The sequence below is a fragment of the Hemicordylus capensis genome, chromosome 4 (assembly GCF_027244095.1).
Source record: "Hemicordylus capensis ecotype Gifberg chromosome 4, rHemCap1.1.pri, whole genome shotgun sequence".
Classification (NCBI taxonomy): Eukaryota; Metazoa; Chordata; class Lepidosauria; order Squamata; family Cordylidae; genus Hemicordylus; species Hemicordylus capensis.
Genome location: NC_069660.1, coordinates 265930128 through 265944070, shown reverse-complemented (window position 1 = coordinate 265944070; position 13943 = coordinate 265930128). Strand labels below are relative to the sequence as shown.

Here is a 13943-nt window from a genome sequence, read left to right as displayed (position 1 = left end):
TACTATCTGAAGACTGACATTCCAAAAGATGGAGAGAGATTTCCAGCAATTAAGGAACATGTTCAACACAATCCCATACAAGTTTACTCAGAAGTAAGTCCTCCTGTGTTCAATGGAGTTACACCCAGGTAAGTATTTTTGAGATAGCAGCCTATGTTTTTGCAGTCCTATGCACACTCAACTGGTAGGAAGTGTCATTCAAGTTCCAAGAAGCAGATATTGAGGGTGTATGGTTGTTACTCTGAGCACAGTTATGTATGTGTGTGTGTGTGTCTGTATGTATTTTGTCTGCTCCCATTTGTCTTATGCATGCATCAAGGAGGCAAACAGACTGAAAAACAATTTCACTGTGGATTACTGTTTGAGATTTATTTTGCTGTGAACATTTGTATACATCAAAGGGCTACTGATCTGTCAATGGAACTGGACTGTGCACAAGAACAAGAGCACGGAGGCAGGTTTTTGAATGGGGGAATAAGATACAATCACCTTCCAATTATTTACAGTTCTTGGTGTCATTTAGGAGTACCTCCTCTGACACAAATTCATTAAATACTGCTTAGAACTTAGTCCCAGCAGTGCTAGAAGCAGATAGATTTAATACTTACCTCAGTATCTAACCCATCCTCTGATGAGTTAAGACAGAATCATACAAGAGTCTGTCACTATCAAAAATATCATTTTACTCCTGTTTTATTCATATTTTCCTAAGAGAAGTATTAGGCAGTCCTCTTAACTACTGAAAGAATGGCAAAGAAAGTCCCTACAGAGGGGTAGCCATGTCAGACTGTAGCAGCAAAGAAGTCTTGCAACACCTTAGAGACAGACACATTTGCTACAGCACAAGCTTTTGTGGACCATAGTCTGCTTCATCAGATGCATGAAGTGTAATCCTAAGTAAGCAGGTAAATATGTAAGCATAGTCGAGCTTGACACTTGACTAAGCCTCTCACATTTCCTCTTGCATTTGATTCCACTGTTTTCTTTTTCCCCCTTATGTCTGTCTGTCTGTCTATACATGTCTACTGAGGATTACACATCACATATCTGATAAAGTAGGCTGTTGTCTACAAAAGCTTATGTTACAATGAAAATGTGTGAGTTTTTCAGGTGCCACAAGTACTGTGACTCTAAAAAGCATTTTTAAGTTGAACAAAATTCCCACAAATAAGGCCCATAGGAGCTCTATTCACAAATACTATTCACACGTTATGTTCAATGCATGTACAATTATGTTCAGTGCATTGAACAATACATGTTCCATGCATGTACAACATGTACATGTGATTCACATCATGTTGAACACATTTACAGCTGTACACTCTCCATCTGTATCCTGCATATCAAGGAGCCTACAGCCAGTCATTCACACAAAAGCACGTACATGAATACAGATACTTATACACACATACAATATAATGTCTGAGTAGAGCTATGGTTGTAATGCCATGCTGGAAAAGAAGTAAGTAGCTCTACCAAATGTCTACTGCTCATAGGAGAAGATTTTCTAATATTCATAAAGAAGAAACGACATCCATGTCATTTGACTCTAAATTACACTTCAAGTGTGATTATGCAAAAGACTAAGGACATTTTCACACATAAAACTAACAAGAGCTTTTTGCTTGTCTCATCTTTGTAACATGAATGTAAAACCAATATTGACTAGACTGCACATGCAGTTGAAAATGTTTCTTTCCCCCTTTTTATTCCATATTAACAATGTTCATACTTGCATAAAGGTAAAGTGTGCCGTCGAGTTGGTGTCGACTCCTGGTGACTACAGAACCCTGTGGTTGTCTTTGGTAGTACACAGGAAGGGTTTACCATTACATGCATACATACAAGCAAACAGTACTAGAAGGGCTCAAAGACCCCATTATAGTGTAAACCCAGGCATGTTTACTCAAGAGGAGATCTCAACTGAATTCAATGAGACTTACTTCCAAGTAAATATGCATAGGATTGCAGCAGTACTAGCATCATGAGTGAAAAGGCTCTAACCATGTTTGTTACTCAGGATTCTTTCAATGACATTCATTACAACTTCAATTGCTGCTTGCTTATGAATCTGTGTGGTAGCTGCGACGACCATCTCCAATAAGCTGGGTTTTCTCAGTTGCATTAGTCGGCTGCAGTAGAATTGGAGTTTCTCCATCTAAAACAAAGACAAAAAGAGGCACTTGACATACAAACCAACCCACCAATCTTGGCATATCCAAACCTGCAAAGAAAGTTGACATGTACATGGGAGATGGGAGCAGAAGTGTGTGCTCCTGGTGCTGAGGGAGCTTGCATGAACCTCAGGTTCCATGTTACATGTGAATCCACCCTCTGTCTCATTCCATTCCAATGTTACTTCATACATACACACCTTACACCAGCCACTGCCAGTAGCTAGTGTGTGTGTGTGGGGGGCTTCTTCAAGCCTGAATGGCTAAGTTCTTCAAAAACACAGATGAGATCTCCAGCTATCCCCTAACTCAGGGGTTCCTAGCATTAGGTCCCCCGTTGTTGTTAGGTTTCAACTCTCATCATCCTAAGCCACAATGGCTGAAGGCTGGGGATAATGGCTGAAGGCCAGGGATAATGGGAGTTGAAGTCCAAGAACATCTGGGGACCTAAGGTTTTAAATCCTTGCCTTAACTATTAGTTCCATTTGAGGAAACATCAACCCCACCCTGGGCTACTACCAAGCAGTCTCTCTAACAAGGAATAGTCATTCAGCAGCTCATTCACACAGTCTCAAGATTCAAACTAACTTCTGATCTCATCTGCCATTCACTTCCACCCCAGTACTCCACACCTACACGCCACTAGCCTCCAGGCCCTCCGCTTACCACCGTCATTGTGGCCAGCTTGCTTCCCTTTACTGGTCACAACACAGTATAATGATGTCATCACCTAGCACCTGTTATCACTGGGATGAGCTCATGTCAGGGCAGTGATGTCATTATACTGCACCGTGGTGGGTGAGCGGAGGCTGCAGAGGCCAGTGATGGGCAACTGGCAGCGATGGTGGTGGGTGAATGGGTCCTGCGGAGGCAGCAGGTGGGTGGGTGGGGCTGTGGCAGCATCCCGCCAAAACATTTAGGCATGGGCCATCACCAACATCAGTATGCCACTGGACCCGTGCCTCTAGTTGCCTAATGCAAACACTGTTCCAGAATGCTTCCCACTAGCACAATGAAGAGGTGCCATGTCTAATTAAGTTCTGTTTTGATTCTTCTGGCTGTCAGAAATAACTCTAAACAGGATCCCTAGATGTTCTGTTCTGTTCTGTTCTCCCAAAGCATGACATAGACTCAGAAACATTAAGAGAGATATAGATAGCACTACCACCTTCTGAATGTTATACTGGAGGACATACATCACCTATCTGAAGAAAAGTCACCGCAGGGACTTTGGAATGCTTTGAACTTGAATATATCTAGGACATTCAGGCTTGAATGTCTCATAAAACAAGATGGCCACCTGGGCTGCATTTGTTTTATCTCAGCTTCAGTATCAGGCAATTTAAATTCTACAAAGTACATCAAACATAGACGCAAATTGGCAATGACTTGTCCTCACCACCCAGGAAATAATCCTATGGTAAAGAGACAGATCTCTTAGCACCCTGCAAAGGGTTCACCATTTTCAATCAAGGACATTGTTTCAGCCATCATCAGCTTGTATTGGTTAACATTCATTTTCTTTCAACTGCTGTCTCAGTTGAAAAGACACCTCCCTCCTCAGAGCAGAGTCATTTGCTATTGCATGTTCAGATGTAGAGGAGGTTTGACAGATCCGATTTTCTGGGATAAGAAACACTATAATTTCCATCATGTTTATGTAAATGACTTGAAATCTGAATAGATTTCCATAGATAGGATCCCCACCCCCAATTTTCTATAATATCAGAATCAGTGCTGCAAAAGTTCTGGTGACCATCTACTCCAGCCTCCTGTTCTTGAAAAAGGCTCTGTGCCTTTAACTGCTGCTTGACATGGAGAAACTCAGACAGTAGCCCAATTCAATCAGTTAATCAAAAGTGTATATGTTTAACCAAAAGATCAGAACAAATAGTGACATTTTAGTCCCAATTTTTTTTAAAAATGTGAACAACATAATCTTTAAAAACAAAACAAACTTGTGTAAAGTGGCCTAGTTAAAACCTCCCACACTGTGATGAGTCATTACATACAAACAACTCAATAGCCCTTAATAGTGGGTTGCTATCCTTTGGGGTTTGTTTGGGGGAGAAGGTTAATTTTTTTTTACTCACTCATTTCTTTTGTGGGTTGGTTGGGTGGTAGGTAGCACCCACCATGCCTTACCACCCAAGCCACTTTGGTGTCCATAGGAGCTACCCAAGGGGAACAATGGGGTGTTTCAATTTCCCCATTGTTTCCTATGGCCAAAACAAGCTGCTCTCACAGAGTGCACACGACAAACTTTGTATTGCAATTTGCAGTGCATTTTGCGATCCTGCCTTGCAAAACACTGCAGATTAGAAGCATATAGTAAAAGGGAATTTGTCCCTCCTGACACAGAACACACTTTTTTTCAAACAATGATTGAAGCACAAGTTAGTCTCAAGGCCAGACATGGAGATCATCTCATAGCAATCACCAAGGAAACATAGACAGACACAGAGCTGAGTTGCCACTGTCCATTTCTCACTACAACACTATCTCACAAATCAAACCACAACTCGGGCAGGCACCCGAGTTCTGCCTTTGTCAGTCTGAGATCCAGCAATACCAGATAGTTATAGCAGCGAGAGCACAGCAAGCAGTGCTTGGGGGAGGGGATTGGGGTGGGGAACCAAACCTTCTTTCCTTCCAGAGGGACAGGAGGACAGAGCAGTCATGGCCTGATGGACCAATGGTCTGACAAGGAAGGAGGGGGAGCTCTAGACTCTTACCATGCAAATAACTCTTCTTTCTTCTCTTCTTCTCTAGCGTACATCCCTGCCTGCCTGCCTGCGTCTGTATAGCACACCATGGCCTCAGATTGGTGCTGAGCCCCAGCTGAATGCCTGACACAAGGTTCAGGACATCAGTCCATCATCTCATCGTTGGCCATGACAGTGGCATGTGTGCTTTTGTCAGCCAGCACTAACGGGCAGACTGTGACACACCTGGTTTGGGGGTTGGCCAGGGTAGGGTGAATTGCCAGTGGTGTTGCTGTGGGTGGGAGTGACCATGAGTCACTCACCCTCCATGGCCAGCTCTGGATAGCCAAGTAGGGAGAGGCTGGCCTTCAGGAAGACCACCCACTCCACCAAGTCAGCATACAAGCATGTACGATGGGGTGTTATCATATCCCCAGCAATGGAGAACACCCTCTTGTTCTGGAGGCTGTTTGGAGGGCACGACAGGGACCGTCAGGCAACCACTGCTAAGTCTTGGCATTGTGCTGCCCCAAACTGGATCGGCCCCATCTCCCGGCCTGCCACCTGCAAGTATTGCAAAACACACTGCTCTCCCTTGCCAAGGCACCAAGGAACTCCTCTGTGAACCATTGGGTGGAATGCTGAGGCAGAACTACTGGCACACTTGGGCCTGCCAGGGACACCATGCTGCTGGACTGGGAAGTGGTGGTGATGCTGCTGCTAGAGCTGAACTGAGCACTAACAGTAGGAGCTCCAGTACTCTCCTCCTGGTTGTGCCCCAGCCTCCTCTCCTCAGTTCTCCTAACCTAACCTCTTCAACCTGGGGGTCCTTCCACCTGGGCAGCTGGTCAGGGGTGACCATTTTGCCCTTCATTCTTGAGTTACATGGTCAGGACAAAACATGCACTGCTGATGCACCCAAGGGTATCCTGAGCCATTCCACCACTCTAGTGCTCAGCTGACCTGCCAAGGCAATTCTTCCTCAGTGGTTAGCATGGACTGGAGCTCACTCGTCATCTTCTCAAGAGTGGTGGGCAAATCCTGGCTCAGTGTTTCTGTCTCAGCACACAAGCTGTTCATGGCAACAAAGAGTGGCTCGAGTGCCAAGACAACCTTGGAAATGAGCACCCATTCCTGGTAGGATAGGTTGCACACTTCCAAGCCACACCTCCTTGCCAAAGAGTGGATAGCCAGCTCTTGCTCCTGCAAGGTGCTGGAGCAAGAGAAAGGTGGAATTCCACTGGGTGGGAACATCCTGAGGGATCAGGTGTTCAGGCAGGCCCAGCTCAAGCTGCCTCTCCTTGTGCATAAGCCTACTCTTTTCACTCCGATGGAAGAAAGCTGCTATCTTGCGGCACTTCTCAAGAGCAGCCATGGCAGCAGTAGACTTGTGCTCAGCCCTTTCAGCGAGGATGTCTTGCCTGGCCGCAGCCCCAGAGGGGCAAAGCATATCCCGCATGACCAGGTTCAGAGTGTGCGCCACAACAATGGATGGACACAAACTGAAGCTGCTTGGCTGCCCTCATTATGTTTGCAGTATTGTCGGTCACCATAAACCCATGGTGAAGGTTTGGTTTCCTGGACAGCCATTCCTCCACTGTGGTGATCCATGGCCACTGACAGCTCATCTGCTGGGTGGTTAGTGTCCAGTACCTCCATATGCAACAGAGCAAACCTGTGCTTTGCTGCATGGGAGGAGCTGGCCTTGCCACCACCAGCAGATGATGTCCCCTCAATCTCTGCACACACACACACACACCCCAGTGTGCTATGAGGGACAAGAAAGAAGCGTGTCTCCCACTGGGGTTGGTCCACAGATCCACAATGAAGTGAACACTTGTGTCAGGTGCTGCTGCACATAACGGTCCTGACACAGCCTCCCTGCTTGCTAGGTACAGGGAGGACACCACCTGCCTTCTGAAGGTGGTGCATGAGGGGATTTTATAACTGGGGTCAAGCAGTAGGTGTAGCCAACACAAGCTGGCACTCTCCACCACCTGGAATGGCTGGTTGTCCAAAGTGACCATCTCAGCAATGGCCTGGGGGTGAGATGAGGCTCTGGGTGACCAGACCACTTGCCCGCTGACTGCACCCACCACGCAGGCAACTTCCCCTCCTTGGAAGCAGGAGCAGGTGTCTTGCTGCCACTAGTTGAGGGCACACTGGACCTATTGCTGCCAGGAGGAATGGGGTCCCCAGGTGATGCCGCCACACGTATATCAGCATCCCCGATGTTGTAAGATGCTTGGAGTCCTTCCCCCTGCTGACCTGTGCCCCGCAGTGGGTGCAGACAGCATGGGTTGTTTCATAGCTCATAATGATCTCACACCATGCTGCCTTCAGTCCGGGACTTTTTCGGTGGTGGTTGGGGTTGGTACTACTGGGCTGCTGGTTTCTTCTGGAGGCCACAACCACTACCACCACCCTCAGTCCGGGGCTAAGAAGGTCCAGGAAGCAGAAGTACTTCCTCCTGCTCCTCCTCAGTCTCATTTGGGGGTGGGGGTGTTGCACTGCCAATGGGGATTGCGGAGGATGGAGAGAGTGATCTGTCTGGGCTAGCAGCCAATGACACCTCCTCCTCCACTGCCACAGGAAGGGCTTCTTCCCTGACAGGGAAGACCTCCTCCCTAATTCTACCTCAGCTGCCACAGGTGGCTGCATTGTGGGAGCAGGCACCTCTGGAAAAGTGATCCTGCACAGCACCTTAGAGGGATGACTTGGAGAGCAGGCCCTTCTTGCCATCACTCACGATGACCAGCACCATCGTCCCTCCCTCTTCCTGCCACTCTGCTCCTGGCTCTGCCCTGCACACATCCAGATATCATGGGGGTTTTTAAACTGAAGGCAAAACTCTGATGGGAGGGGGAGGAAACACCTTTAAGGTAGATATTTAAAACGGTTGTGGGGCCAAGGGTGGGCTATTTATATTGTGTGTGCCACACACAGTGCTATCTATAGCACTGTAGAGCACACACAGAAGCTAGAAAAATCAATTCCCCCCCAATAAAGAAGCAGGTTTTATGGGGGGGCTTTTTTGGAGGGGAGCGAGCAACAATGGTATAAATCTAAGGGAAGGGAAGGGAAAGGGGATTACTGTGGCCTCTCCTAAGTTAATCCACCCCTGCAGTCCTACAGTCCTAGTGCCTACACAATCCCTTTCCCAAACCAGGACCTATTTAAAGATTAAGAACTTTTAAGTTATCTAATAACCTGACCAAGGGGGCTTACTTTCCAGTGTCTTCCCTCAGTCTCTTCTGCTGGAGTCTGGCCAGGTGTTGCTTCCTGAGGCACTTGGGCTGAGACTCAGCAGCTGTGGAGAGGGCAGGTGGGCACCAGTCAGGCACCCACCCCCACCCAAAAAAATAAAAAAAGAAGAGACTGGGGGGATGGAAAGGACCACCAGGAAAACAGAGAGAGCCTGGGCAGGCTGGGCACCAGACAGAAGTCTACCTGCCCCCTCTCCACCAGCTGTCCAATCAGGCACACATCAACAGCAGCAAAGAAGTGCACCCAGTTATTAAAGCCACTGGGGCTTTAATACAAGCAAGAAGAAGAAAAATCCACAGAAGAGAAATTCAAAGCAGCACCCTGTTAAAGCCACTGGGGCTGTTGGTACAATATTTAAAAATTGGGGGGGGGGGGGAGAGAGAAAAGAAAAGCAGTTGTTGGCACTGCAAATTAAAAGGAGAGGGTGGGGGGAGGGAGCCACAGGCACTCTCTGTCTATCTCTCCACTAGGCCAGGCAGTGCCACACCACCAATCTGTTTTCTTCTGCTGCTGTGCTAAAGTCTCTGCCCTTCCTCTCTTGATGTATCCTTCCTCTTCAAGAGGCACTGGCACCCTAAGGGCTCTCTGACTCCTAGGCTCTTAAATACAATTGAAACTCGCTCCTTTGGCCTCCCCCCACCTCCCCCCCCCCACAAAGCAAGGAGGTCTAAAGTCAATTGGAAGCCAGTGCCAGAAAACTAATTAGCAAAATGGTGCTCGAAACACGCAAAACGATTTGAGCTCAAAATGGAGACATTCTGTTTCGAGCTCGAAACAGGTCCTTTATTTTAATTGCATTTTGTTTCAAGTTCAAAACTTGAAATGGCCCATTTTGAGCTTGAATCATTTCAATCTTGAATCGTTTTGCACATTCCTACTGATATAGGTCTCTCCAGGTGCGAAGCCTGACTGCCAGCGGTCTGTGTATGGCCACGGTGGCCCCGCTAACACCACCCCCACATCTGATGTCAGATGTGGGGGGCGTGGTCTGGCTCCTGAATGGAGCCTTGAGGCTCCATTCGGGAGTCGGACTTCAACTCCCAAAGGGGCCGCGTGGCTCCTACAGGAGCTAAACTGAGGCTGGTGCTGTGTTTGTAGCGCAGCCAGGCATTTGCAGCGCCAGCCTTAGTTTAGCTCCCAAAGGGGCCGTGCAGAGCTAAACCAGCACCCCCGCATCTGACGTCAGACACAGGGGGCATGTCGGGGATGCAAGGTGCGGCCCCTGATTGGGCATGGCCCGGGTTCTTTGAACCCATTGGCCCAATGCTGGCTCTGCCCCTGGGTCTCTCTGGGATGCAGGAGGACTTTATCCTCCTGATCCCAGTTTTGGCCTTTGTTGCGCCACTGCTAGTGTTGGTTCATGGCATGGTGGAACCAAAAACAACCACCGCTTGTCTGCCAGGGAAGGCAGGTGAGCTCCTGCCTCCCCGCCCCCCAGCCCTCTCAAGTGGTGGCATGAGGTTGTGTGTACAACCTCATTATGTTGCATGCTCTTACAGCAGAACACTTCTTATGTGTACTGCGTTTCAGGGGGCTTTTACCCATTCACACAAAAGTGTGTGTGTGTGTGTGTTTGTGTACAAACACCTAAATATACAACAAAATGTCTGAATAGGGCTAATATGTGTACAGTATATGCATATAAAATTATTCACATATGTGTAGCACGTGTAGTACCCTTCCTGTCTGTCTCTTGCATTTGAGGGGACATATATCCAGCTTCATTTTAACAATGAATGCATGTATAATTTTTTACATTAAAAATATGTCCATGTATACAGACATGTGTACAGACACACGTACAACATTATGTCTGAATATGACTAAGATTTAGAGATGGAAATCTTTGAAAAGGCAAGAAAGTAAGGTTTAAGCATGCCATCTACTCTAGTGGCCATATCCTCTCCCAGACGGTAGCCAGTGTGTTTCTCATTCTTTTTGCAGTGTTCAGAAGTCTAGTCTTTTTATTCATGTCACTCTACAGATGGATTCGTTGATCCTGGTGGCATTCTACCATAGCCAGTTTTATTTTGTCTATTATCTTTTCTCATTCAAATATTATTCTCATTTAGAAGCTGCTGTTCCCTGACCCCTCACCGTTCTCCTTAAGATACACTTTTGGCAAGTTTCTAAATAGAAGTCCTGCAGTGGCTGCATCGGGCTTCCCACTCCCCCTCCCCGGATGAGACGTTATGTTTTTAGAAACAGTGTGAGAACAGTTACAAACTTTCCTAAGCATGGACAAGCAGTATATAGGTAGTGTGCTTACTGATGCCTGTTAAAGGCTTGAGATCCATGACGAGAAAAAGGTGTGACATACATATAATAAGTAATTTTCTTTAAAGGCACAGAACCGCCATCAAGAATAGGGCAGCCATATTAGGAGCAGGGTCTTTTTAGTGGTGGCCTTGACATTCTGAAATTATCTCCCTGTGAATTTCTTAATTCTGTTTTATGCTCTTTCAGGTACCAAGCTAAGACTTGGCTTTTCAGTAAAGCTTCTGGGACAGTGTGACTTTTGTTGGTGCTGATGCTGGTTTTGATGGTCTTGGGTTCTTTGGATGTTTTACATTATTGCTGCTGTTATACCTCTGATATTATTTTAATCTGTATATGTTAATGCTTTGTTTTTTATATATTACTATAGCAAAAAAAAAAAACCCAAGGTATAATTTTTAACAAATACATACACAGATACTAAAATGCACTGAAACTGACAAAAGGAATGAAAAGTCACAAGGGCAAGTTACAACCTATCCCTCACTGGTAGAAATGAACACACTGTGTAGACCAAGCAATACACAGAAGGAATTAAGTATGAAAAGAGGGTGGTAGGAAAGCACACAAATTAAACAGTGACATTATCAAGCAGTCACTTGCTGAGCACTTAACAAAGTAACCTGTGCAGCAAGTTGGGAGGAATTCAATTAACACTTTTTTCAATTTAGTACCCTTTCTTGCATTAACACCACCAAAGCTGAGTAGCTGGAGAGAAATCCCAGGGTATGTATTTGAGAAAATAACAGTAGTTTTTGGCTTTCTTTCCTTTCCTTCTTTTTTAGCGCTAAATAGCCCATCTACATCTCCACAATAATCAGCACCTCTTTCCAAGTCGCTCTTAATTTGTTCTTCCAGATCCTCAGGAGACATGCAGAACTCTTGCTCTTCTTCGGGTGGCTTGGGCTTACATTTTCCACAACAGCAGTTGAAACAGCAACACAGACAGCAGCAAAAGTAGCAGCCAGTCAAAAGGCCACACACTGCAAACAGGCCCTTAGAGGAAGCAGAAGAGAGGAAGGGGGAGATGCTCAGACTTATGAACAGAGAGACTGATGTGCACCATCATGTTTGATCTGGCAAAGTCAATAGCCCACTCAGTGTGCATACAAATCCCGAAAGCAGGTTGGAAGTCCTGCCCTGCTCCAACACATCACTCACCTCCCTCATCACACCGCTCATAGAAAAGGCAGCGTTTGTGTTAAGAAGGAAACACTGCAGCTGTGATGGCAGGCACTTCTGCGATCAACAGCCTGGGGTGATCCAAGCTGCTGATCATGGAATTGCCTGCCATCACTGTTACAGCACTTCCCTCTTCGGTAGGCAGCACCAGGATGGAGGTGAACGACATGGTAGGGCAGGACTTCTGACCCACTTTTGGCACTTGTAAGCATGTTAAGCAGCATTCTTTGGGATGCCTGAATAGGCTACTGGGTTTTAAAAACGATTTTAGCCTGTTGAATAGATGGGTCCTGAGCGAGCCTCAGCACATCCTTCCCAAACCAGGCAGAACCAGGTAAAAATTGCATTCCATGTTAGACTTGCAAAGTGACACACCTGCTTATTTGGGGCAGCGAAGGACGGACTCCAGTTGACCATGCAGAGAAGCTTTTGAATACTGGAAGATATTTGCACATCCTCCCCCTCCCCCCGTTTAGACTGTCGGTGTGCCTCAATGGAATTACATAAATATGTGAGGCAGAGATAATCCAGGGGCTAGTACCTTTTGTGAACTTATTTGCAAGGCTGCTCTAAACTCATATTAGCAGAGGCATGGAAAGTTGGAGAGGGTTCTAGGAGAAGATGGGTTCCTGCCCCCTGCCTTCTCCTCCTCCCCCTGTGTTTTTGCTGCAGAAGAACATAGTGTTCCAGCTTCAGGGGGAGGGGGGAGGTGTGTCAGGCAGCATTCTTCCCTCTTCCTCTCCTTGTGACTGATGCTCAGCAAAATTTCTCTCACCGTGGAACCCATCAATCAGGCTAATGGAAGGGTAGGCTGAACTTGAGCACTAGCCAGCCTGTCAGGAGGAGAGGAGGAGGGAGAGATGCTGCTTGATGCTCTTCCTCCCTCCCATTCTGGAGGGGACTCCTCTTGCTTGAAGCCAAGATCAGTCCTCTGATCAGGAGCCAACAGCATGCCAATGAGTTGGGGAGGCAGGAGGGGGACAGTGAAGAGCAAGTTATCACCCAGCCATGACCCACTTTCTCTCAGGAGCCCAGGAACAAATTGTAGCTATGTCTCTGTGTACCAAAGCATTAATACTAGATTGGTCGAACAAGCCAATATATTAGTATGCAGTTAAACAGAGAATTCTAAAGAGAAAAGTATCTCCTCTAATGACCACTACAGTTTTAATGCTCTCTATTAAGAACTTTTTGTCTCCAAAAGTATACAAGATAGGACATCAGTTAAAGTTACTGGTATATTGAGAAGTAATAGTTATTCACTGAAACTGACAGTAGATTCAGGAGAGGCAAAAAGAAGGTGCTTTTTCACATAGTGTATAGTTAACTTCTGAAATTCACTGCTGCAAAATGTGATGATGACCACTGTCGAAGATGGCGTTAAACTAGGATTATGGACAAATAAGGTTTATCAGTGGTGACCCTTGGAACCTTCAGGTTCAGAGGCAATATTGAGAGGCCCTTGAATACCAGTTGCTGGCGAAGCAAGAGCAAGGGAGGGCTTTTACTTTCATGTCCTGCTAGTGGGGTTCCTGGAAGCATCAGGTGTGGCTGTTGTGGGAAGCAGGATGAGGGACTAGATAGACTTTGGGTCTGAACCAGCAGAACGTTTCTGATGAAAGAGTCTAGTAGATTGTGAACCCTTTTGGGACAGCACACCATATTCTATCTTCTTGCACTATGTAAACTGCTTTGTACACATTTTTGTAGAAAAACAGTGTGTAAATATTTTTAATAATAGTAACATTACAGCCTGATTTATTTCTTCAGTGCTCTGTCCATATCCAGGGAATTCTTACAAGACAGATAAAGAGATAGATAATTAGAATACAACAGTAACTGAAAATATAGCTAAGTTTCTTGTAGTAGCTATTAGAACAAGGTCACAGATATTAGAAGAGGCCTGGGTGTATTGTGTGATGCCCTTCAATTCTATATTGTAAGTATGTATGTATGTATGTATGTATGTATGTATGTATGTATGTATGTATTTTTTACATTTGTATCCCACTCTTCCTCCAAGGAGCCCAGAGCAGTTGGATGGTTATGTTTATCATCACAACAACCCTGTGAGGTAGGTTAGGCTGAGAGATATGTGACTGGCCCAGAGTCACCCAGTACGTTTCATGGTTGAATAGGGATTTGAACTCAGGTCTCCTCAGTTCTAGTCCAACACTCGCTGTATAATTTGATTGAATCCATGATTTTCAGTTTTTCTGATTTTTTGTTCTTGGGTTTGATGTTCAATCCAAGTATTATTGTTTTATGGTTGTAAGACCATACAACCAGGTAATAATCCAGGTATTATTATTTCTCATATGAAGTTTATTTTGGTCAC

At 45.9% G+C, this 13943-nt stretch overlaps 1 protein-coding gene across 1 annotated transcript in view; it reads right to left on the bottom strand.

The window, feature by feature from the left end:
• Positions 1 to 1829: 1829 nt before the first annotated feature.
• DNAJC5B (DnaJ heat shock protein family (Hsp40) member C5 beta) overlaps positions 1830 to 13943 on the bottom strand; it is a 35939-nt gene continuing 23825 nt past the window's right edge. Inside the window, exons 4-5 of the mRNA XM_053248946.1 lie at positions 11248 to 11419; positions 1830 to 2158 (exon numbers count right to left, since the gene is read on the bottom strand). Coding sequence (XP_053104921.1) covers positions 2064 to 2158; positions 11248 to 11419 — 267 coding nt within the window. The 3' untranslated portion in view covers positions 1830 to 2063. The remainder of the gene's footprint in view (positions 2159 to 11247; positions 11420 to 13943) is intronic.